This window comes from Bos taurus, chromosome 24 (assembly GCF_002263795.3).
Source record: "Bos taurus isolate L1 Dominette 01449 registration number 42190680 breed Hereford chromosome 24, ARS-UCD2.0, whole genome shotgun sequence".
Lineage (NCBI taxonomy): Eukaryota > Metazoa > Chordata > Mammalia > Artiodactyla > Bovidae > Bos > Bos taurus.
In genome coordinates this window covers 41454648-41481128 of record NC_037351.1, presented here as the reverse complement: position 1 = coordinate 41481128, position 26481 = coordinate 41454648, and the positions used below count along the sequence as shown (strand labels likewise).

Below are 26481 nucleotides of genomic sequence, written 5' to 3'. Positions count from 1 at the left end.
AAACCTAACATTGCATCCTGTCCCCACAACTCTGAGATTTCCTCTACCCAGATCACGGTAAGGTATGTGCACTGACAAAACCCAACAACTTCATCTTTCCCATTCACTGCTGTGGCATCTGGCCACTCTCAGCTGTGCAACCTCTGCTTCTCTCTTGTCCTCTCGTGCTGCTGCTAAGTCACTCAGTTGTGTCCGACTCTGTGTGACCCCATAGACGGCAGTCCACCAGGCTCCCCCGTCCCTGGGATTCTCCAGGCAAGAACACTGGAGTGGGTTGCCATGTCCTTCTCCAATGCATGAAAGTGAAAAGTGAAAGTGAAGTCGCTCAGTCGTATCCGACTCTTAGTGACCCCATGGACTGCAGCCTACCAGGCTCCTCCATCCATGGGATTTTCCAGGCAAGAGTACTGGAGTGGGGTGCCATTGCCTTCTCTGTGTCCTCTCCCGATCCCTCCTAAAATGTGTGAATTCCTCAGGGTATACTATCCTTCACTCCTGCCCCACTCTCTCTGGGTGACATTATCATACCTATAGGTCACTTTTCCACAAATTCTCATACTTTTAATTTTCTTTTAGCTGTTCTCAGCTCTAGTCTCGTTTTGTCTACTGATACTTCTATTGGATGTTCCGACTTCATTCAACAGTACAAACCAAATATGCTTCCTGAAACAACCTCTTGCTTTTCCTGAGTGCCCTCTCAAGGAACAGTCCAATCAACCTCAGCGTGGACCCAGACCACTTTTCTACATACACAGGTAAATCTCATAATTCAGTGTCTTTCAGACCTGCCAATTTTCTCTGTCCTCAAAGTCAATGCCCATACTGCCTCCTCCTTGGATCTTGAACTACTACTACTGATTTCTGCTATGGCCCTTCCCTTTGGCTCACTGGCTACAGGATAAATGTCAAGATCTTTAGCAAGGAACACAAGGCCATAATGAACTGGTCCCTGTCTAAAACTTATTACCTATCCTCCATCCTTCATAGGCTACATACTAACTTTGTGTGCACTACTTTAACAGACTCTTGTCTTTTTTACATCTCCTGCTTAAGACTACTATTTACTCTCATTTTCCTGCTGGTCACATATGTACTTATCCATGAGAATCCAGATTACATATCTTTTCCACTGTGAGACCCCCTGAATGCCCATAAACTGACTGCTTTTCTCCTTTGTCCCATCACTGTACACTTGAACACTTTCATTAGTGTGCTTCCTACAATGGTACACAAGTTCACAAAGTGTGGTCCCTTAGATTATTTCAGGGGACCTGCAAGGTCAGAAATAAGCTCACAATAACACATAAGATGTCAGTGTATCTTTGTCTCCCATTCTCTAAAAAGTGTGTATTTGACTCTTGAGACTATGTGACAAGAGATAGCTGAACTCACGGACTGCAAAAGCAAATAATTTCAATATCTTTCTGTTAAGCCACACATTAAAGATATTTTGCAAAACTAATGACACTCCTCCTTGATACTGTCTTGGAATATACAGTTTCATAAAAATACATTATTAATAGGTAACAGTTTTTAGACCAATTATTATACACATAAATTTCTTCTCAGTTTTCATTTCTGATTATATAAATGTCAATAGACATACTCATTTATAAAAAAGCCCTTCAGCCTCCTCAGTTATGCCGAAAAATATTAAGGGGTCCTGAGAGCAAAACATTTCAGAAACAGAGACAAGGCAGTTACTTAAGAGTCTTCATAAAGATTTAGACCAAACATTAACCACTTGTTTTGTTTCAAAGGTTCACAAGAGAGGCACGCAACACAAACAAGCATCCCACATGAGGTTTGCTGGATAAAATAAGTAAATCAGTGAACTCATTCTCCTTGAGATTTGGCACATTAAAATACATTTGAGAAAACTTCTGTCTATAGTAGAGTGAAGATACTGGCAACTCATCTCTGTAAGAAACAACTACAAGCCTAGACAAAATTGTAAAAAAAAAAAAAAAAAAAATTCAAGGCTCCAGAAACTGAACAAAAACAAATTGAGAAGCATTTTCAGTAAGAACTGCTGAACTATGGATAAGAAGATCGCCTGGGGCTGTTCTCATTCCCGGCCAATGCTTAGTTTGCATGACAAGGTTCCAGGGTGGAGCTGGCAGTGAAAACCGGCATCTCTGCTGCCAGAGAGTCAAACCTCACCCCTCAGTCACGTCGTTGTTAAAAAAGCCAACAGGGTAGGAAACAAATGGAAGCAGGGAACAAAAAACACAGTTCTATTAGCTAAGGCTGTGTGGTCCCACTGTTGGGGAGCAGCAGCCGATAGACACGCCAGAAATTTAACAGGGAGATTGAAGAAATCAAAGAGCCAGTGGAGCACTAGATAAGACAGCCATTCACCCCTGGCTGACAGGGTAGCTGGGAAAGCAAGTGGGGAAGATCAGAGAATGACTAACCTCTGCACATACCCCCAATGACACCAAGACTATGTGTGCATGTGGTGGAGATGTGTGAGGGTCCAAGCTCTCCACAACACCCTGAGTCGACAAGGAGCCTGCACGCATGAAGGAAGACCTGGCTGAGCCCAATGGAAAGTAAATGCTAGGGTAGATCTGAAAATGCCTGAACACTGAACACACTCCCCAACACACATGCAAATCTACCAGTGGAAGGAGCCTTACTGGCTCCTGGTGTTTCAGCAAAGTGTCTGAATCAATGGCTGCTGACTAACCCATGTTAAGTATAGGGCAACCCCCAAAAACCAAGACCAAACACCCCCCTCCCAAACTAGAACCCAGTGGTTGTGACAAAGTAACAAATATCCAAAACACCTGACATCTTACTAAAAGCAAACAAAAAACTAGCAACAGTTGTAACTTTCAGGTGGAAAAGAAAGAGAAACCAGAGTTGTAATATATGACCCAAACTGTTTAGTTTTCAACAAAAATGAAGACAGATGGGAAAGCAAGGAAAAAGTATTCAACAGAAACTTCTCTGAGTGGGTCAAGATACTAGCTTTGGCAAAGACTGTAAAGTAACTATCCAAATGAAAGAAAACATTGTTTAAAGAATCAAAGTACCACAACTTATCAAACAGAGATTTGGAACAAAGGAAAATTACAAAGAAAGCCAAATGGAAATAATGGATTTGAAAAGTAGAGTGACTGAAAATATACTAGGTATCTTCAATAACAGATGTGAGATGGCAAAAAAAAAAAAAAAAAATCAGTAAATTTAACACACCAATTCATGAAATATTAATCGACAGATCCCAGAAACTCAACAAATTCCAGGTAGAATAATCACAAAGGGATCCTAAACACATTACAGTCAAATTATTTAAAGAAAAAAAAAAGAACAGCAATGAAAAAAATTCACCACAATTAACAACTGACTTCTCATTAGAAACACTTGAAGCAAGAAAGAAGGATGACAATCTATTAATACTAAAAGGGAAAAAAGTCAAGTAAGAATTCTATATCCAATAAAATAAAGGCAAACAGTCATGAATGACCACAAACTGTGTAACTCTACTTAGGTGAAATATCCAGAATAGGAAAGTCTATAGAGACTCAATGTAGGCTTATTCACACTATCTAGGGCTGTGGGATTTGGGGGCAGAATGGGGAGTTACTGCTAATAGGTACACAGGGTTTTTTTTTCAGGTGAAAATATACTAAAATTGATAAAGGTAATGATTGCGCAACTGAATTCTACATTTTAAATGAGTAAATTGTATGGTATGTGAATTATATCGCAAAATACTCATTTTTTAAGAATGGCAGAATCAAGATGTTCCTAGGTCAACAAAGACAGAGAAATCACAGTTGAGAACCTGTCTTACAGTAAATCCTAAGGAAAATTCTTATAGATGGTAAGGAAATGACACCAGTCCCCTGAATTCATAAGAAGAAATTAAGAGTGCCAGAACTGGTAAAAACAAAGAACTATATAAATATATACAGTTCTCTTTAATTCTCTTCTTTAAAAAACAAAACTGTATAAAATAATAATTATAACATTCTGTTGTTGTGCTAATAACAAATGTAGATATAATCTATATTACACAGATAACACAAACGAAGGGAAGGTAATACAGCTATACTGGAGCAAAGTTGCTTTATTTTACTGCATTTAACGCAATAATAACATGTAATTGGCATACACATTATAATCCCTAGATCAACACTTAAAAATATAATTTAAGAAACATGGTCACAAACACAGAAATTTAAATAGTGCACTGAAAAATATGTATTTTAAAGAGGCAGAGAGGGGAGAAGAAAAAGATCTGAAACATAACAACAGAGAGCAAAGTGTCAACTATAAATCCAACCTTATCAATAATTAATTAAATGTGAGTGGGTTAAACACTACAATCAAAACCAGAGAATGCGAGTGCAATCAAGCAAGAAAGGAAATAAAAGCATTCATATTGGGAAAGAAGTTAAATTATTTCTGTAAGCAGATGACATAATCCCAAATGCAGAAAATCCTAAGGAATTCACAAACTTTTAGAATCAATTCAATATATGAGCTCAGTAAGGTCAAAGGATACAAGATCAGCATACAAAAATATTCTGCATTTCTATATACTAAACAATAAAAAAATCCAAAATGAAATTATCTACAGTAGCATCTGAAAGAATGAAATATTAATAATTTAATAATACAATTACAAGATCTGTACATTGAAAACTACAAAGCATTAGTCAGGGAAACTGGAAATCTAAATAAATGGAGAGATATTCTGTGGCGATGGATTGGAAGACATATTGTTAAGATGACAGTACTACTGCAGTCTATAATCTACAGTTTCAATAAAATACCTATAAAAATGTCAGGGTTTTTTTTTTGTGGAAGCTGATAAGCTAATCCCAAAATTCACATGGAACTGCAAAGGACCTAAATAGCCAGAAGAATTTTTTAGAAGAACAAAGTTGAAATCTTACATGTTTGATTTTGAAAGCAGATTTGAGGTTGCTTGGGGTTTGGGGTGGAAACAGGGACACACTGCAAATGAGCATAAGGATCTTTTAACAGTGATGGAAATGGTCTAAATTGCATTATGATGATAGTTGCACAATTTTATAAACTTACTAAAAATCATTGAATTGCACATGATATGGGTAAATTTTATGGCATTTAATTATACCTCAAAAAGCCTGTTTAAAAAAAGACGTATACACATATGTTTAGAGAATCTTTATTCATTTTAGCCAAAAACTGGAAATATTTCAGATGTTCTTCAACAATAAAATGGCTGAGGGGAAGAAAAGAACTTAAAAGAAAGAAAATAAAATTAAAAAAAAAAAAAAACAACACTTGAAAGGTAATGTATAAAACTAGATGAAGGAGAGACTAGGGACAGTGAGACCAATTACTAGACAACTGCAGAAGTCAGTTTAAAGGTTTCAGTTAAGTTCAGTCGCTCAGTCGTGTCCAATTCTTTGCCACCCCATGAACTGCAGCACGCCAGGCCTCCCTGTCCATCACCAACTCCCAGAGTTCACTCAAACTCACGTCCATTGAGTCGGTGATGTCATCCAGCCATCTCATCCTCTGTCATCCCCGTCTCCTCCTGCCCCCAATCCCTCCCAGCATCAGAGTCTTTTCCAATGAGTCAACTCTTCGCATGAGGTGGCCAAAGTACTGGTGTTTCAGCTTTAGCATCATTCCTTCCAAAGAACACCCAGGACTGATCTCCTTTAGAATGGACTGGTTGGATCTCCCTGCAGTCCAAGGGACTCTCAAGAGTCTTCTACAACACCACAGTTCAAAAGCATCAATTCTTCAGCCCTCAGCTTTCTTCACAGTCCAACTCTCACATCCATACATGACCACAGGAAAAACCATAGCCTTTACTAGATGGGCCTTTGTTGGCAAAGTAATGTCTCTGCTTTTGAATATGCTATCTAGGTTGGTCATAACTTTCCTTCCAAGGAGTAAGCGTCTTTTAATTTCATGGCTGCAGTAACCATCTGCAGTGATTTTGGAGCCCAGAAAAATAAAGTTTGACACTATTTCCACTGTTTCCCCATCTATTTCCCATGAAGTGATGGGACCGGATGCCATGATCTTCGTTTTCTGAATGTTGAGCTTTAAGCCAACTTTTTCACTCTCCACTTTCACTTTCATCAAGAGGCTTTTGAGTTCCTCTTCACTTTCTGCCACAAGGGTGGTGTCATCTGCATATCTGAGGTTATTGATATTTCTCCCGGCAATCTTGATGCCAGCTTGTGTTTCTTCCAGTCCAGCATTTCTCATGATGTACTCTTCATAGAAGTTAAATAAGCAGGGTGACAATATACAGCCTTGACATACTCCTTTTCCTATTTGGAACCAGTCTGTCGTTCCATGTCCAGTTCTAACTGTTGCTTCCTGACCTGCATACAGGCTTCTCAAGAGGCAGGTCAGGTGGGCTGGTATTCCCATCTCTTTCACAATTTTCCACAGTTTATTGTGATCCACACAGTCAAAGGCTTTGGCATAGTCAATAAAGCAGAAATAGATGTTTTTCTGGAACTCTCTTGCCTTTTCCATGATCCAGAGGATGTTACAGCAATTTGATCTCTGATTCCTCTGCCTTTTCTAAAACCAGCTTGAACATCTGGAAGTTCACGGTTCATGTATTGCTGAAGCCTGGCTTGGAGAATTTTGAGCATTACTTTACTAGCATGTGAGATGAGTGCAATTGTGCGGTAGTTTGAGCATTCTTTGGCATTGCCTCTTTGGGATTGGAATGAAAACTGACCTTTTCCAGTCCTGTGGCTACTGCTGAGTTTTCCAAATTTGCTGGCATACTGAGTGCAGCACTTTTACAGCATCATCTTCCAGGATTTAAAATAGCTCAACTGGAATTCCATCACCTCCACTAGCTTTGTTCGTAGTGATGCTTTCTAAGGCCCACTTGACTTCACATTCCAGGATGTCTGGCTCTAGGTTGGTGATCACACCATCATGATTATCTGGGTCGTGAAGATCTTTTTTGTACAGTCCTTCTGTGTATTCTTGCCATCTCTTCTTAATATCTTCTGCTTCGGTTAGGTCCCTACCATTTCTGTCCTTTATCGAGCCCATCTTTGCATGAAATGTTCCCTTGATCTCTAATTTTCTTGAGGAGATCTCTAGTCTTTCCCATTCTGTTGTTTTCCTCTATTTCTTTGCATTGATCGCTGAGGAAGGTTTTCTTATCTCTTCTTGCTATTCTTTGGAACTCTGCATTCAGATGCTTCTATCTTTCCTTTTCTCTTTTGCTTTTCACTTCTCTTCTTTTCACAGCTATTTGTAAGGGCTCCCCAGACAGGCATTTTGCTTTTTTGCATTTCTTTCCCATGGGGATGGTCTTGATCCCTGTCTCCTGTACAATGTCACGAACCTCCATCCATAGTTCATCAGGCACTCTATCAGATCTAGTCCCTTAAATCTATTTCTCACTTCCACTGTATAATCATAAAGGTTTAGAGGTTTAGAGGGCCTAAATTAAATAGGAATGGTGAAGGATAGTTGTAAAAGGGCAGAATCACTGGCAAGGACTAATAACGAAGAACAAAAACAGTTAACATTTATTGAGTACTTGTTACTGTGTAACAAGCATTGTATTAGATACAACAGTTTAGTCATTTCACTGTCACAACAATTCTAGAAAGTACCACTGTCCTCTATTACACTGAAGTTGGAAAAATTACATAAGATTTATCCAAAGTTATAGACATGGAAAACTGAATAGCTACTGTATTTGTGTGTTCTGCTACCAGGAGTCAGGGGGAAGAAATAAAAAATGACTGTGAAGTCTTGGATCCCCCACCCCATGATTATTTCTCAAGTTAACTGTGCAATCTTAGTAATTTTGTTACCTTAGGGAATGAAAAACAATCTCACCCCCAGGATTTGCCTTCCATACTACTTTTTATTTGATGGATAATTATTAATATTAAAAATACTAAATCATGGGAATTCCCTGGCACCTTAATTCAGTGTTTAGGACATCTAACTACTTCACTGCAGAGGGCCAGGTTCAACCCCTGGAAGGGCAACTAAGATCTGGCAAGCTTCTAGGTATGCCCAAAATTAAATAAATAAAACCTACAACTAGAGAAGTTTTTAAAAAAGTATATAAAAGTACTAAATCAGGAGGTTTTATTTCACAATTTCCAAAGAGTCGACAAAATCTTTAGCATAATCATATACCTTTCTTCCATATGGTTTTTCTACCATATTGCTGTCACTGTCAGAATTTTCACTCTGAACTGGTTTTGTGAACCCAGATTTGGGCATCTTATAGCTGTTCAGCTAGCTTCTTCTTCTGTCAGTCTTCTCATCCTGGATCTGTAAAGAATGGATATATAAGGGTTATTTGTAAAGGTATGCAATAAAACCTACTTAAAGTTTATGCACCACAATTAGTGCAATTTGGTTTCCTCGATGTCTCTATAAGGTCATTTCTTAGGTAGGTTATCTTAGCCTAAAGTAAGCTTTCATTTAATGATCTAAGCTTTTAATCACAGATCTCCTATTTAAGTCCATTCAGCTTGCCACTGAAAAGAAGAAAACTACTATTATATCACTTTCCATCTTCTCTAGACTAGTATCTAACCTTAGTTTTTGGGGTAACCAGCCATGTCGAAGTGGAAGTTAAGTGTCTGTCACCCCGCCCAGCATGGCTCCAGCAGTTGTAGCTCATAACAGATTCTCTGGTAGTTCTGCATTGGTCTGGAAATTATTTCTAATTATTTCTAGGTATGATGAGTAATTTTACAACATCTAATGCTATTTTCAATAAAGTCCTCACTACTTAAAATCCCCAGAGTGGTTTCTTTTCATTCACTGAACTCCCAGACACCTCCAGGTATTTAGTCACTCTATAGCCTATACATTGATTTAATCCTTATCATACTGTAATTGTCACTTTATGTATTGTTTTCTTTCCAACTTGTTTAGTCTTCTGTCTCCTGCTCTACAAACTGATTTAATAGATCAAAGAGCCTCTTGGAAGCTGTTGCTTGAGAGATCCAGAAAAAATTCCAAAATGTGGGTTTTACAATACAAAACAGGTAGCCATGAGGCTAGACCTGTGTTGCTGTCTGTTAGCCACATAGGGTTGTTGAAAGTTAAATTAATTAAAAATTGCTCCCACACTACATAGTACATCTGTATTGTTGGCACCGTTATCTGTTCTTGACCACAGAAAGCTCTCCTGCACAGCCTCCGGCTACACTGAGGCTGTCGGCCAATGGGAGCAGAACTTGGGCCACAGCAACTAGCCTAACAACTGACAACCCTAATTTTAACCACTTCATGCTGTAAATTTCCTATAAGGGGGTTTGGATCTAAGTATGATACATTCTAGGATCTATACAAATTACTGAAATCCAGACATTCGGAATAGAAAATTAGTAAAAATCTATATTCTTCAAACTGGTACTTTAAAATTTGTGGTTTCAATAGAAACATAACCAAAATATCCTTAACTGAACTGAGTTAATTGGTAAATTATCAAAACTAGTTTAAATTAACCTGAATGTAGCCAAATTAGAGTATACTGCAACACATTAAACTTCCAGAGTTTAAATAGTTCAAATCTTTCATTTTATAGAGCAGGAAGCAAACTTCAAGAAATAAAGGGAAAATATTGACACCATACCAAAGAGGTAAAGTTTCCCTTGGGGTCATTTAACTGTTTCTACTGTTACTATATAAACAGAGTCATTTAAACATAGCACTGTCCTCAAAGCCAGCTCTATGCAAAGCTTACAGAGTTAAGAGTTACAAGTCATATCTAAACAGAAAAATTCTGACTCAAAAGCAAAACTGAGCTGCATAGTATCAATATGCACTAACCCAGGCGAGACTATGAAGATAAAGCAGTATCTCTTTTGTAGATCAAGTGAAACAAGTCACTGGTGAATGAAGAAATGTCATGAATATTTTTTTAATTAAAATTAAACTTGGCAAAAATATTATATTAATAGACTGTTGGAAAAAGCTATTATTATTCAATAACTGCATTTGGAAAATCTCAGCAGCAAGAAAACTGACAACTGGATTTTTAAAATATTAGTCAGTCAAGTATTTGATATGTAATTAGGTTCTGGGCCTCAGATATATAATGTAATCATTAGAATGATTGATGCACAAAGAGGTGATCAAAATCACATTGGGTAAGTAAAACTTGAATCTTTAAAGATGTACAAATAACCCAACAGAAGGCAGAAACAGAAATACTTAGGAATGAAAAACAGAAGGAACACACAAAACAGTAATAAAATGATAGACCTAATTGAAACATAGCAATAATTATATAAAATGCAAACACGAAAAACACCAATTAAAAGACACAGATTGTCAGAGAAGAGGGAAACAATGATCAAACTATGTATTACTAATAAATTCACTTCAAATATAATGGTATGAGTAGATTAAAAGTAAAAGAATGGAAAAAGACATGCCATGCAAGCATACTCAAAGGAAAGCTGGAGTAACTATATTAATATCAGACAAAACAGATCTCAAAGCAAAGAGGGACATTACATATTACATACCAATAAAAGGACCAGTTCACGGAACATATATCTAAATAGCAACAGACCTTCAAAGTGCAAGAAATAAAAATCAATGAAACTGACAGAAGAAATAACCAAATTGATAGTTATAGTTAGAGGCTCACTACTAAGTAAGACAGAATATCAACAAAGATAGAAAAGGACTGAAAAAATGCCATCAATGTGGACTGGATTTAATTGACATTTATAGAAAATTCTTCAAGAAAATTTTATAGAAAAATTTCTGCAAGAAAATTAGATACCAAGGGAACATTTCATGCAAAGATGGGCGCAATAAAAGGACAGAAATGGTATGGACCTAACAGAAGCAGAAGATATTAAGAAGAGGTGGCAAGAATACACAGAAGAACTATACAAAAAAGATCTTCACAACCCAGATAATCACGATGGTGTGATCACCAACCTAGAGCCTGACATCCTGGAATGTGAAGTCAAGTGGACCTTAGGAAGCATCACTGCGAACAAAACTAGTGGAGGTGATGGAATTCCCGTTGAGCTATTTCAAACCCTAAAAGGTGACGCTATTAAAGTGCTGCACTCAATATGCCAGCAAATTTGGAAAACTCAGCAGTGGCCACAGGACTGGAAAAGGTCAGTTTTCATTCCAATCCCAAAGAAAGGCAATGCCAAAGAATGTTCAAACTACTGAACAACTGCACTCATTTCACACACTAGCAAAGTAAAGCTCAAAATTCTCCAAGCCAGGCTTCAACAATACGTGAGCTGTGAACTTCCGGATGTTCAAGATGGATTTAGAAAAGGCAGAGGAACTAGAGATCAAATTGCCAAAATCTGCTGGATCATCGAAAAGCAAGAGAGTTCCAGAAAAACATCTGCTTCTGCTTTATTGACTACACCAAAGCCTTTGACTGTGTGGATCACAACAAACTGTGGAAAATTCTTAGAGATGGGAATACCAGACCACCTGACCTGTCTCCTGAGAAATCTGTATGCACGTCAAGAGGCATTTAGAACTGGACAAGGAACAACAGACTGGTTCCAAATTGGGAAACGCATATGTCAAGGCTGTATATTGTCACTCCATTTATTTAACTTATAGGCAGAGTACATCATGAGAAATGCTGGAATGGATGAAGCACAAGCTGCAATCAAGATTGCTGGGAGAAATATCCATAACCTCAGATATGCAGATGACACCATTTTTATGGCAGAAAGTGAAGAACTAAAGAGCCTCTTGATGAAAGTGAAAGAGGAGAGTGAAAAAACTGGCTTAAAACCCAACATTCAGAAAACTAAGATCATGGCATCTGGTCCAATCACTTCGTGGCAAATAGATGGGGAAACAATGAACTCAGTGACAGATGATCTTTTTGTGCTCCAAAATCACGGCAGATGGTGACTGCAGTCATGAAAGTAAAAGATGCTTGCTCCTTGGAAGAAAAATTATGACCAACCTAGACAGCATATTAAAAAGCAGAGACATTACTTTGTTAACAAAAGTCCATCTAGTCAAAGCTATGGTTTTTCCAGTAGTCATGTACGGATGTGACAGTTGGACTATAAAGAAAGCTGAGCGCCGAAGAATTGATGCTTTTGAAACTGTGGTGTTTGAGAAGACTCTTGAGAGTCCCCTGGACAGCAAAGAGATCCAATCAGTCCATCCTAAAGGAAGTCAGTCCTGAACATTCATTGGAAGGAATGATGCTGAAGCTGAAACTCCAATACTGGCCACCTGATGCGAAGAACTGACTCATTGCAAAAGATCCTGATGCTAGGAAAGATTGAAGGCAGGAGAAGGGGACAATAGAGGATGAGATGGTTGGATGGCATCACCAACTTGATGGACATGAGTTTGAGTAAGCTCTGGGAGCTGGTGATGGACAGGGAAGCCTGGCGTGCTGTAGTCCATTGGATCGCAAAGAGTTGGACACAACTGAGCAACTGAACTGATTTGAAATAAAAGAGAGAAAACCTATATAATCAAAATAATCAATGAAAAGGGGAGCATTACTACAGATACTAAAAATATCAATAAGTAAAGGACGATAGGGGAACATCACAAACTTAATACTAATAAATTCAAATTAAATGAAATAGACAAATTCCTTGAAAGGCACACACTACCAAAGCTCAATGAATAAGACAATCTCAATAGGTCAATACTTTTTAAATGACTCAATTTCATATTTAGAAAAAAAAACTCCTAGCATCAATGGTAAACTCTACAAAATCCTACAAAACTCTCCTGGAAAGGAAAGAGAATATATTTTACGAGTCCATCAGTACTCTGATAGCAAAATCAGTCTTTTACAAGAAAATTCCAGAGCAATATACTTTATAATCATATAACAAAACTGTCAACCAAATTTTAGTGAACTTGTAAAAATTGGTAAATTAGTAAAAAAAAAAAAAAAATCCAACTATATAAAAAAAGATAATACATCATGACTTCGTGGGATTTACACAAGGAATTTGAGGTCACCTTAATGTTTGGCAATCGATCTAGGTAATTCACTGTATTAACAGCCTAAGAGAAATAACCATTTCAACAGATGCAGAAAAAGCATCCATTCATCTGTAACATCTAGCAGAAAACACAGGAGGATATTTTAGTGACCTTGGGTTAGCCAATATTTCTTAAATAGGCTATGAAAAGCAGAAATTTATTACAAAAGAAAATATATGGATTAAGTGGGACTTCACAGAGGATACTCTTGCACTTTAAATGACACTGTTAAGCAAATGAAGAGCAAGACATGCAGGGAGAAAATACCTGCAAACTATGTTGTTATAAAATACTTATATCCAGAATATATAAATAAATAACAGATCAATTAGGATAATCCAACCTTAAAAGAACAAAAGATTTAAACAGTCCAATGAATATACAGAAAAAGATGTCCAACCTCATTGGTCATCAGGAACATAATAATGAAATACCATTATATATCCATGAGAACGGCTAATATTAAACAGTAAGGAAGACCAAGTATTGGTGAAGATGTAGGGGAACCAGAACTCTTATATATACAGCCAAGGGTTAGATGGAAAGGCAAACTAGTACAGCGCTTTACAAGTGAAAATAGTTGGTGGTATCTTCCCAAGGCTAAGAAGAGTTATTCTTTACTTCCATCCTCTGTATGATAGTTTTGGTGACTATTACAACATTGCTTATTGTTCAACCTCCTTGCCCTAAGACTGCAGAGAGACAGCAATACCTGTTAAGGGCCAGCTGTCTGCAAGCTCTATGACAGACTTCCTTTGCTCTCTAACAGCTAAAAGAAACAGGCAAAAGTTTTGATTCTACCTTTTCAAAGGTGCTTCTTCCTTTACAATAAATACATTCTTGATTCTTATAGACCAAGGAGACCACATATTCATCTGACAGCAACTTAATTCTGGGGCTGACAATCCATAAATGTATGCTATTATATTCAAGAGTTTTTCTTCTCAGTCACAGTAGTAAAACATATCTTTTTCTAAAAGTGATTCAGCATTCTAAGTTTTTTTTTTTAATGATGTTCCTGTTTGTGATCATTCAAGGGATACTAAAAAAAATTATCTTTAATAGTATTGCTATCTGATTAACTTTGTTTCTAATAAACTATTCCAGTTGCTATTCAGAAGTACCAAGATAGTAAATATAGATACATCAAAAACTTGAGTATAAACTAAACATCCTTTGGATGAAGAAACTGCATATATGCCATTTATTCTTTTACTGTAAGCACTTTAAGAACAAAGGTTGTTTTTTTTAAGCTGAGTCAAAATTATACCAAAAATTTATTAAATTTCTTACACAGTGGTGAGTAATGGATGGGTGAATATTTCTGGTTGGTTAATATCACTGTCTTGAACCATCTATATATTCAGTGTCACCTTCCACTGTTCCCCCTTCCTACATGCATGCTACTCTCAAAAACACACTTAGAAATTTCACAGCTCTCTAAATAGTCACAGACTCTGTACTTAGTACATTACATCATTTGATTACTAGTCAAAAAAATTGAATCCATTAACAACTTAAATTTATCAAGCAAATAAACAACAATGGCCCCAGAAGTCCTTGATGATAAGTGCTACACATTTAGTATGTCTGAAATCGACTCAGGAATTTGTCATTTCAATAAATATCCCACTGGTTCTTATCGTAAGGGAAGTTTGAAAAACAAATTAAATGATGGATTATTTTTAATCATATAAAAGATCTCAGAAAATAATTCACTTAGAAAAATTAAAAATAGGGGATTTCCCTACCATACTAAACACAATGTGTATATATGTGGGTGTGTGGATTACTATCTAATTTAAAAATAACCACATTAGGCAGCCTGATAGTCTCTTGAAAAACAAAACAAATCATTTTACTATCATTTCCTTTTTTCACAGAACGATAACTCTTTGGAAGAATATTTTAACTTACAATGAAATGGATTCTGAAGAGCATTCAAGCACTGGTATCATATTTAGTTTGTTCCTCTACAGGCTGTTAGTTACACCATAAACACTCCACAGCTTTCTTCTCCTACATTTATCTGTTTCTATTTTTTACAGGAAGATTTTAGAGCAACCATTAGTTTCTTGTCACTGCTTATTAATTATAACATTTAATACTGGCTTCCCTGGAAGTCGATTTTTTCCTCTAGACAGAAAAATTGTTTTAGTTATTGCTTTTTTGTATTTTTAAGTTTGAAATAGTCTCAACAGAAGCCTATAAACCACAGTTAACATTTCTTTCTTTTAGATTACAAGTAGAAAATGATTTAAGTTCTATCCAATTCTTTCAGCTTAGTTCAGCAGCTCAGTCATGTCCAACTCTTTGGGACCCCATGGACTGCAGCACACCAGGCCTCCCTGTCCATCACCATCTCCCAGAGCTTGCTCAAATTCATGTCCATCGAGCTGATGATGCCATCCAACCATCTCATCCTCTGTTGTCCCCTTCTCCTCTTGACTTCAGTCTTCCCAGCATCCGGGTCTTTTCCAATGAGTCAGTTCTTCGCATCAGGTGACCAAAGTAGTGAAGCTTCAGCATCAGTCCTTCCAATGAATATTCAGGACTGATTTCCTTTAAAATTAACTGGTTGGATTTACTTGCAGTCCAGGGGATTCTCTAGAGTCTTTTCCAACAACACAGTTCAAAAGCATCAATTCTTCGGTGCTCAGCTTTCTTTATGGTCCAACTCTTAACATCCACACATGACTACTGGAAAAACCATAGCTTTGACTAGACGGACCTTTGTTAGCAAAGTAATGTCTCTGCTTTTTAATATGCTGTCTAGGCTGGTCATAACTTTTCTTCCAAGGAGCAAGCATCTTTTAATTTCATGGCTGCAGTCACCATCTGCAGTGATTTTAGAGCCCCAAAAGATAAAGTCTGTCACTGATTCCATTGTTTCCCCATCTATTTGCCATGAAGTGATGGGACCAGATGCCACGATCTTAGATTTTTGGATTTTGAGTTTTAAGCCAGCTCTTTCACTCTCCACTTTCATCAAGAGGCTCTTCAGTTTCTCTTCACTTTCTGCCGTAAGGGTGGGGTCATCTGCATAGCTGAAGACACTGATATTTCTCCCAGCAATCTTGATTCCAGCTTGTGCTTTACATTTAAATGTAACTTTAAGCAGTATTTTCTTTTTTTTTTTTTTAATTTTATTTATTTATTTGGCTGCTCCAGGTCTTAGTTGTAGCATGTGGGATCTAGCTCCCTGACCAGGGATAGAACCTGGGCCCCCTGCACTGGGAGCTCAGAGTCTTAGCCACTGGACCACCAGGGAAGTTCCCTAAGCAGTATTTTCTAAACTGATTTTTCAAAGCCTCCTTCATTGAGATCTCTAGAAACTGCTTTTGAGAGAGCAGGTGTAAAATCACAACTGGAAGAAAGTTACATATGTCACATCTCTTGACCTGTGTAAGGTGGTGGAAAAGATTTCATGTCTATCTACCTTATCAAATTCTTTTTAGTAGGAAAAATCATTCCACAAATTCTCTTGGATTATACACACATTTGCTTTAGCAAATGGAGTCTTATCAATTCACTTCTGAGATGAATTGATGAATTGAGATGAATTCTGAGACACAATGCACACTTGATGCTTGGGGGACACAATGCATGCATGCCCCACAGAAGTCCAGTTTATTGGAAATCTGCCAAATATTATTGTTGATATAAATGTATATCATTACTCACAAAGTTTAACCAAACAGGTGTAACAAGAACAGCAGAAGCAAATACAACTAACTCAAGAACAATGGTACACACAGATAAACATCCTTTTTGAAACAAGGTAACTGCAATGATGCTAAGTCTTGCCTGCAGGTCAGACAGAATAACTACCCTGGCTCTTCAATAAACATTTTTAAGTTTCTCTTTTTTATTTATGAACTGCCTGTTATACTAAAGCTTAAAGCTAACTATTTGGGGAGAAGTTTATCTTTTTAGCAGAGAGTATAAAATTGCCAACAGGAAGAGTCCAAACTTTGTTGAGAAGATACTCTAAAAAGCTACTCCAAATAAACTTTGGCACCATGTCTGTGGGGGAAAAAACTATCCAGCATGTCAAAAGGAGGGCAAGTTAAAAGACAAAGGAGAGAGAGAAGACGCTGGTGGGCTATAGGCAAGGTAAGAATGAGAGAAAAAACACCTTTGGTTGGCAGTACAGATGGAGAATTTTGGAGAACAGAAATAGATAACAGAACCTGTGAAGCTGTATGCTATGGTAAAAATCGACAGAAGCGTCCCTTTAAGAATTAAAGAAAAGTCTCTTTGAGACACTTCCTAGTCTTGCAGCTTTAGTGAGTACTGGACCCTCAGAACCAGTGCTTTAAACACCATTTTATTCTGTTGCCTTTAGTCACTCTTTCAACTGTAAGTCTGACTTAAAAATTCTTCATTGGGAAATCACAAACCACTATGCTTTTGTCTTTAGCTTCCATCTAAAAAACCAGAAGAGATCTAACTCAAAGTGTGCTAGCTAGTCTTCCCAACTAAGTTATCAGATATACTTGGCTTTAGCATAGCTCCAGAGTTACTTGGCAATGAGTACTTTTTTAAGAATCCATTTTTACCAAGGTAGTGGGGACAGGAAGAGAGAATTTTCCTACGATTGGACTAAGGTAAGTAGAAGTTTAAAAAATGTCAAAAACAAAGCAAAACAATACCCCCAAGAGAAAACAAGCAGAACAAAGTTACTGACACCAAGACACAGTAATGGAAAAATACAGACTATACAGATTAAAACAACTGAAACATAAACACAGATGAAACAAAGTGACAGTTTAAAATAATGCTTTCCCTCATTTCAACCCTAGGCTGATATTAATTTAAAGATGATCAAACTGTGCTGGCAGTATTTTTAGGTTTGATGAGGTGCTCCTTGATTGACATTACTACTTTTATGACATTTCAATTTACTCAAAATATGCTGTTCTTTTAGGCTCATGCCACCTGTTCAAACTTGCTTATCAGAAGCAAAGCAGAATATTTTTTTAAAGATACAGACTCTAACTTCATCTTTAGATCCACTGAAACGATACCTGGGGAGGCAAGACAAACACCGCTTTTTGAAAAGCTCCTTTGTACTGCCAGAGGAAGAGGGAAAACGGACTGGGTGCTCGACGGGTACAGGGTTTCTTTCTGGATGATGAAAATGTTCTGGAATTAGTGGTGACTGTTGTCAAGTATATAAATATATTTATATACTTAAATTTATAATATAAATATATATTATATATATAATGCATATTATAAATATATTATATAGTATATTATATATAAATATAATATAAGTATACTTAAAACCACTGAATTGTACAATTATATTATAGGAATTTTATTTCAATAAAAAAATCTCCCTGGAAGTACACATTAACAATTCTGAAATCACTACACATGTCCTCTGGAAACAAACATTTGAGAAAACGGACACTGGACGGTAGGAGATGGTCGTCTCCCCACAGGAGCAGGACGCTCCAGACAAGCAGGTCAGAAGAAGGCTGGAATGCGGCAGAGGATTACTGCCTGAGATATCAATATGAATTCAGGTCTAGTCTGATGAAAGACGGTACAGAAAAACCTGAAGGATCTTTTTTGGCCAACCCAATGGCTACAGTTACACACAAAAGTATTCACAGATATACATATACAGAATTAGTAGACATACATATATTCCTTCCTGTCAGCTAAGTGAGCCCAGAAGCAACACCACCTCACTAACAAGGAGCACACCTAAGATCTTGGTTATTGTTACTTTTCTCCAATGAAAAGATTCTGGGCTCCTTAGAGAAATGGCTGATCCTACGACTGAGGCAGGACACAAACAAAGTCTGGAGACTCTCATACTGCCAGAGTAAGGACGTGCTCAAAAAATATGTAAACATATAAAGTTAACAATGGGAATATGTCAAAGGGATATAGATATCAACTGAAGGAGGTCCCCGTTGGCAAACTCACGATAATCTGAGCAACAGAGTAAGTAAAACAGTACTGGGTTATAATCCAAGGTATAAATATCTGTATCCATACTGACACAAATAAATGATTAAGACAAAGAACAAGAGAGAACAAATTTTCCATGAAGAATTCCCGGTAGTTCATGTGGATTTTCTGCTCTCAAGGTGGTAGGACAAAACGCCCTACTCTGTTAAGTGTGGGCCACACAATAACTTCCTTCCACAGAACACAACATGGAAAGGGGAGGAAGGATAAGTTGAAAAACCCTACAAATTCTAACTCAGCAAGGTGATCAAAGTTAGCATCAGTAGTAATAAATCATGTTGACAGTATGTACCTTTTTGATAACATGTGGTTAAAAGGGCATTTTACCTCTGTAATCTTCCTTCTCAAAATGCATAAATAACCCCACGCTTTTCATAGGAAAAAAAAAAAGGTGAATTTCAATAGTGGGACATCTTACAAAAACACCTGACCAGTACTCTATAAAACTCTCAAGGTCATCAAAAACAACGACAATCTGAGAAACTATCACAGCCATGAGCACTTAAGGAGACATGATGACTAAATGTAATCGGGTATCATGAACAGGATCCTGGAACAAAGAAATGAAATTAGGTTAAAAACTATAGAGACCAGAATACAGGATGAATTGTCGTTAATAAGAATGTATCAATTATATAAATGTATACAGAGGACACTGATCACAGAGGACACTGGGGTGAGGTACACAGGAACTCTGTACTATCTCTGCAATTCTTCTGTGTATCTAAAACTATTCTAAAGCAAACAGGTTATTTTACAAAGAAGTTCCCCAGGTAGTTTTAATGGTTTGGGAACTGTTAAAGCAACATTTGCCTTGATCCTTTTCACAGAAAGCACCTGCATACCTACCCCCCAGTCACTCCACTCCATACTGACTTTTCTTCATTGACAGCCTTTATCTCTGCCTCAAAATCCTGCCCATTTTGGTTTTCTTGTCTCTCTCCCATCTCTATCCCATGCTCCAATCCCTTAGGTTATCTGACTTCTTAATATTAAAACCTTTTCACTCCACTTTCAGTTCAGTTCAGTTCAGTTGCTCAGTCGTGTCCGACTCTTTGCGACCCCATGAATCACAGCACGCCAGGCCTTCCTGTCCATCACCAACTCCCGGAGTTCACTCAGACTCATGTCCATCGAGTCAGTGATGCCATCCAGCCATCTCATCCTCTGTCATCCCCTTCTCCTCCTGCCCCCAATCCCTCCCAGCATTAGAGTCTTTTCCAACGAGTCAACTCTTCGCATGAGGTGGCCAAAGTACTGGAGTTTCAGCTTCAGCATCAGTCCTTCCAATGAACACCCAGGACTGATCTCCTTTAGGATGGAGTGGTTGGCTCTCCTTGCAGTCCAAGGGACTCTTCAAGAGTCTTCTCCAACACCACAGTTCAAAAGCATCAATTCTTCAGCCCTCAGCTTTCTTCACAGTCCAACTCTCACATCCATACATGACCAATGGAAAAACCATAGCCTTGACTAGACGGACCTTTGTTGGCAAAGTTATGTCTCTGCTTTGGAACATGCTATCTGCTGCTGCTGCTATGTCGCTGTAGTCGAGTCCGACTCTGTGCGACCCCACTGACAGCAGCCCACCAGGCTTCCCGTCCCTGGGATTTTCCAGGCAAGAACACTGGAGTGGGTTGTCATTTCCTTCTGCAATGCATGAAAGTGAAAAGTTAAAGTGAAGTCGCTCAGTCATGTCCGACTCTAGCGACCCCATGGACTGCAGCCTACCAGGCTCCTCCGTCCATGGGATTTTCTAGGCAAAAGTACTGGAATGGGGTGCCATTGCCGTTGGTCATAACTTTCAGTCCAAGGAGTAAGCGTCACTCCACTTTAGCCACTTATTTTTCCTCTTTTGAATTTTGTTAGGGTTCCTTTGGGCTTCCCTGGTGGCTCAGACAGTAAAGCATCTGCCTGCAATGCGGGAGATCTGGGTTCAAGTTCCTTTGACATTTCTACTTCAGCAATCATCATTTTCCTACGATTTCTAAATGAAAAACCATGCTGTTTTTTTGAATACACAAATGAACTGTGGTTAAATATACTTAATATAGAATTTACCACTTTTAATCATTCTTTAATGTATAACTGACATGAAACATATTAGTTTCAGATGTACAACACAATAATAATTTTATTTGTATATACTGCAAAGCAATCACAGTAAGTTAGTAACACCCGTCACCATGCATAGTTGAAAATTTATGAGATTCAGTCTCTTAGCAACTTGGAAATATGTAATACAGTGTTGTTAACGACAGTCACCATACATTCCCTTTTTCCCGTAACTTTTTTTAAAAAATCTTTTGACCTCTTTCATTCATTTCTGTCCTCGCCTCCTTCCAGCAACCACCAATCTGTTCTTTCTATCTATGAACTTTTTTTTTAAAGGTCCTCTATCTAAGAGAGATCCTATGGTATTTGTCTTCCTGTTTGACTTATCTCACTTAGCATAATACCCTCAAAGTCACCATGTTATCAAATGGCAAGACTTCATTCTTTTCTATGGCTGAATAATTTACCATTGTATATTTAATCACATTTTTTTAATCCATTTATCCATAGATGGGCACTGCAGTTGTTTTCACATCTTGGCTATTAGCGTTTTCATTTTCTTCAGATAAATACCCAGAAGTGGAATTGCTAAATCATAAGGAATTATATTTTTAGTGTTTTGAGGAACCTCCATACAGTTTCCTACAGTGGTTATATCAATTTACACTCCTACCACTAGTGCTAAAGGGTTCTCTTTTCTCCATATCCTTGCCAACACTTATTTTTTTTTAATATGTAGGTCTGTAGCATTCAATTCATCCACACTATTGTGTAACCACTACCAGCATCCAACTTCAGAACCTTTTCATCTACCCCAACTGAAACTCTACCCATTAAACAATAATTCCCCACTCCTCCTGGTCCCTGGCAGCCACCATGTCATTCTCTGTCTCTATGAAGTTGACTACTTTAAGTACTTCATAAAAATGAAATGATGTAACATTTATCCTCTCTTGACTGGCTTATTTCACTTGGCCATGTCTTCAAGGTTCATCCATGTTGTAACATGTGTCCCTCCTTTTACAGGTGGAAACACATTCCATTTATTGTGTGTAAAAACCACATTTTGTTTATCCACTGACAGAGACTCTGCTAAGAATATGAGTGTACAATGGACTATATAATCAAACATACATTTTATGCCTCTATTTTCTTTATGGATCCTTTCTTCTGTTTTAGGCTCAAACTATCTCTATTCCAAGATCTGAAAATATATTTTCTTTTATTCCCTGTTATTTCTTTTCACATTTAACTCTTCCCATCTATCTGTAACGCCAGTCTTTAATAACAACCGTATTCCTTTACATGGGGCTTCATAGGTGGCTCAGTGGTAAAGAATCCACCTGCAACACAGGAGACACGGGTTCAATCCCTGGATCAGGAAGATCCCCTGGAAAAGGAAATGGCCACCCACTTCAGTATTTTTGCCTGGGAAATCCCATGGACAGAAGAGCCTGGCAGGCTACAGTCCATGGGATTGCAAAGAACTGAGCACGCATGCAAATAACATTAAACTAGAAATGCAAATATCATTAATAGGAATCAGATGACAAGTGAAAACATTTGCAACACATATGAAAAAGAACTAGTAATCAAAAAACTGTAACATCAATAAAAAAAAAAACAGAAGACGACTTGAGACGACAAGAAATACAAACACGGAGTAAACACAGAGAAATATTCAGATTCATTGATAATTTTAAAACTAGAAAATAAAGGATAACTGTTCATTTAAGACTGACAGAATTAAGGCTGTGTTGGCAAGGATTAAGGAAAATCATACATATGAATATTCATACACTACTGATGACGAAGAAACTGGGATTACCTCTTTGGAGAGGAATTTGGCAAAACTATTAAAATACAGATGCACAGCCTTTTGTCTTAATAATCCAATTTTAGTATTTACCCTACAGGTATACTATACAAATATGCAAAGATAATATACAAAGGCACTCGCTAAAATGTTACTTGTATCCAAAACACTGGAGAAATAGTCTACTCATTTTATAAAATCTAGCTAAATAAAGTACAGTATATTTTTATGCTAAAAGTTTTGCAAAATTCCTATCTCCCTGACCGCTCCTCTTCTGCAGAAACTCGAAGTGTCAGGAGTAACTCAGGACCTGATCCTGGATCCCCTTTTAATCCCTACTGCTACTAAGTCGCTTCAGTCGTGTTTGACTCTGGGCGACCCCATAGATGACAGCCCACCAGGCTCCCCCGTCCCTGGGATTCTCCAGGCAAGAACACCGGAATGGGTTGCCATTTCCTTCTCGAATGCATAAAAGTGAAAAGTGAAAGTGAAGACGCTCAGTCGTGTCTGACTCTTAGTAACCCCATGGATTGCAGCCTACCAGGCTCCTCCATCCATGGGATTTTCCAGGCAAGAGTACTGGAGTGAGGTGCCACTGCCTTCTCCTGTGTCTTCTGAGTCTCCTGCACACACACACACAGACATGCACGCTCACACACACCATGCAGCCCAGACGCTTCTCCTTGAAAATTGCTTCAGGGATTGTAGGCCTAACACACTCCCTAAACAACCTGATCCCTTCCAAGTCTGTATCTCTAGTCCTCCTCTAAAATTCCGAATCTGTCTACCCAACTGCCTACCTGTCATCTTCACGTGGGTGTTTAACAGGCATTATCAAACCAAAAAATTACTACAGAAAAGTCTTAATTTTCTCTGTCAAACTTTCAACACATTCCCCACCCTTCTTCTCCATTTCAATAAATGGCACCACCATTCATCCATCCATCACTTAAGCCAAAAACTCAAATATTGACTCCATCTCTAAGGCACATTTTAAATTAAATCCATGTTTTTCCATATCAATTGGTAACCAACCCAAGCCACTATCACCACTTGCTGCTGCTACAGCTGCTAAGTCGCTTCAGTAGTGTCCGACTCTGTGTGACCCCACAGACGGCAGCCGATCAGGCTCCACTGTCCCTGGGCAAGAACACTGGAGTGGGTTGCCATTTCCTTCTCCAATGCATGAAAGTGAAAAGTGAAAGTGAAGTCGCTCAGTTGTGTCTGACTCTTAGCGACCCCATGGACGGCAGCCTACCAGGCTCCTCCGTCCATGGGATTTTCCAGGCAAGAGTACTGGAGTGGGGTGCCAATGCCTTCTCCGCCTAGGCTAGGACAAAACTCGGCAAATTATCTCCCTGTTTCTATTTTTTCCCCACCCCTCCCTTCTCTCTCTCACACACATATTCCTTCTACAAGCAGCCATCAGTGGTCAGACCTCTTAAAACTAAAAATCAGATGCTACCACTGAGTTGCTTTTTTGTATTGGTTTCCCACTGGAAAAAAATCGCAACTCAAACTAAACCATATGGAACAGAATTAATGGAACAGACATGTGAAGAAATTTTTAACGCATTTAAAATTCTCAAAGAAATAAGAGAAAATTCCAATATGCAGAAGGACTAAACAGAACCAAGAAGAAATGCAGAGTATGAAAGTACAATGATTGAAATAAAGAACTCCACAGATTAGGTAAATGGATAAGCAAAAGAATGAGCTAGTGAGCTAGAAGATCAGGTAGAGGACAGTTGCAGAAGATATCAAGAGAGAATTTTTTTTAAGAAAAACATTAAAGTTAAGAGATGGAGAAGAGACAAGAAGCAACAGAATCCATATTAACAGAATTCCCAGAAAGAAAAAAATTGAAGACAAACTACTTGAGAAAATGACAATCATTTTCCAGAACTGAGGAAAGATCAAAGATCTTGGATGAAAATGTCTGGAATACAACCTGGCATAGAGTAGACTCCCAATAAGTAGCTAACTGTTGAATGAGAGAAGGACGGAATGAATATGAATCCAAGTGCAAACAAGACAGAAAAGGAACTATACCCAGACACACTACAGACTGAAAAATATAAACAAAAATTTCAAAATCTAGAGAGGAACTGCAGGTCACACACACAGGAAAAGAAATAAAGCTGACATCAGAACCTGCAAAAAGCAACAGCAGAGATGAGAAAATAATGTAGAAATATTTCAAAATGTACAGGGAAAAGAATTTTGAACCAAAAATCTTTAATCAAACTAAGCTATCATTTAAAAGTGAGGGTTAACAAATCATACTTTCAGGCATAAAAAGGTCTTAGAATGTATATATACAAAACCCTGTTTGAAAATTGTTTTTTTTAAGTAGGCTCTTAACTGAAATAAATCTATGAGAACACTAGGTGATATACGGTAATTGCATTCATGTTCAGTCACTAAGGGCTTCCCTGGTGGCTCAGAGGTTAAAGCATCTGCCTGCAATGTGGGAGACCTGGGTTAGATCCCTGGGTTGGGAAGATCCCCTGGAGAAGGAAATGGCAACCCACTCCAGTATTCTTGCCTGGAGAATCCCATAGACGGAGGAGCTTGGTGGGCGTCAGTCCTCGGGGTCGCAAAGAGTCGGACACGACTGAGTGACTTCACTTTCACTTTTCAGTCACTAAGTCACGTCTGACTCTTTGCGATCCCAGGGACTGTAGTTCACCAGGCTCCTTTGTCCATGGAGTTTTCCAGTTAATACCAAAATGGGTAGTCCTTTTCTACTCCAAGCAATCTTCCCGACCCAGGGATCGAACCCATGTCTCCTGCATCAGCGGGCACATTCTGTACCAGTGAGCCACCTGGGAAGCCCTTATATGGGAATTAATTATTTGTTAGGGACTTAGATTATTTGTTAGGAATAACCTAACAGATCTAGTATATCACACAAAAAGAAAAATGACAGATGGATGGATGCCTGAAGAATACCTCTACAGAACTAAAATTCTACAAAACATCAGCGTGGCTGCTGGGACCTTGTGGGGGTAGGAGGTGTAGTGGCAGAGACGAAAGGAAACTGAGAAAGTGGGTAAAGTACTTCTCTTGTCTGGAAGAAAGAAAATATATATATTTGAAAATATACATATTTAAATATATTTTAAAATATAAGATTAAGAAACTGTGGGAAATGAACAAAAATACAGTAAATAGAATGTAAATAATTTCCAATATATATTAGGAAAATTACAATAAATGAAAATGGTTTAAACTCATTAATTAAAAGATAGAGTCTCTAAGGTTGGGTAAAAATAAGACTCAGCAATATACTTTGTAAAAGAGACCCAAAAAGGATACAAAAACAGGTAACAATAAAAGGACAGGAAGAAGACACACTAGGAGATGCAACCCCAGGTTGGCAGACTCTTCTTTCAGCGCCATTCATCAACCATTCAGAGCCTTACTGATCTGCGGACAGCTCCCTGTCATTCCTGGGCCTGCGGGTTCCAGTTTTCCTTTTAGGACAGGGCTTCAATTCCTGCTTCCCAATATGCCTTTGAGTTTTTTTTTCCATTTCAAGCACCTGCTGATTCTGCTTTTTTGCTTTCAAGCTCAGATGTGTTTTTTAAATATTTTATTTTTATCTAGCTTTCCATATACATTACTGA

At 37.9% G+C, this 26481-nt stretch overlaps 1 protein-coding gene across 6 annotated transcripts in view; it reads right to left on the bottom strand.

Annotated features, from left to right (window-relative positions):
* ANKRD12 (ankyrin repeat domain 12) overlaps positions 1-26481 on the bottom strand; it is a 98389-nt gene that overhangs the window by 55418 nt on the left and 16490 nt on the right. For 5 of the 6 annotated variants that reach the window (XM_024984609.2, XM_024984610.2, XM_059881046.1 and 2 more), the window contains exon 2: positions 8152-8289. The exons of the other annotated variant lie outside the window; for it this stretch is intronic. In XM_024984609.2, the coding sequence (XP_024840377.1) occupies positions 8152-8238 (87 nt within the window). In that variant the 5' untranslated portion in view covers positions 8239-8289. The remainder of the gene's footprint in view (positions 1-8151; positions 8290-26481) is intronic. 6 annotated transcript variants of the gene reach the window in all.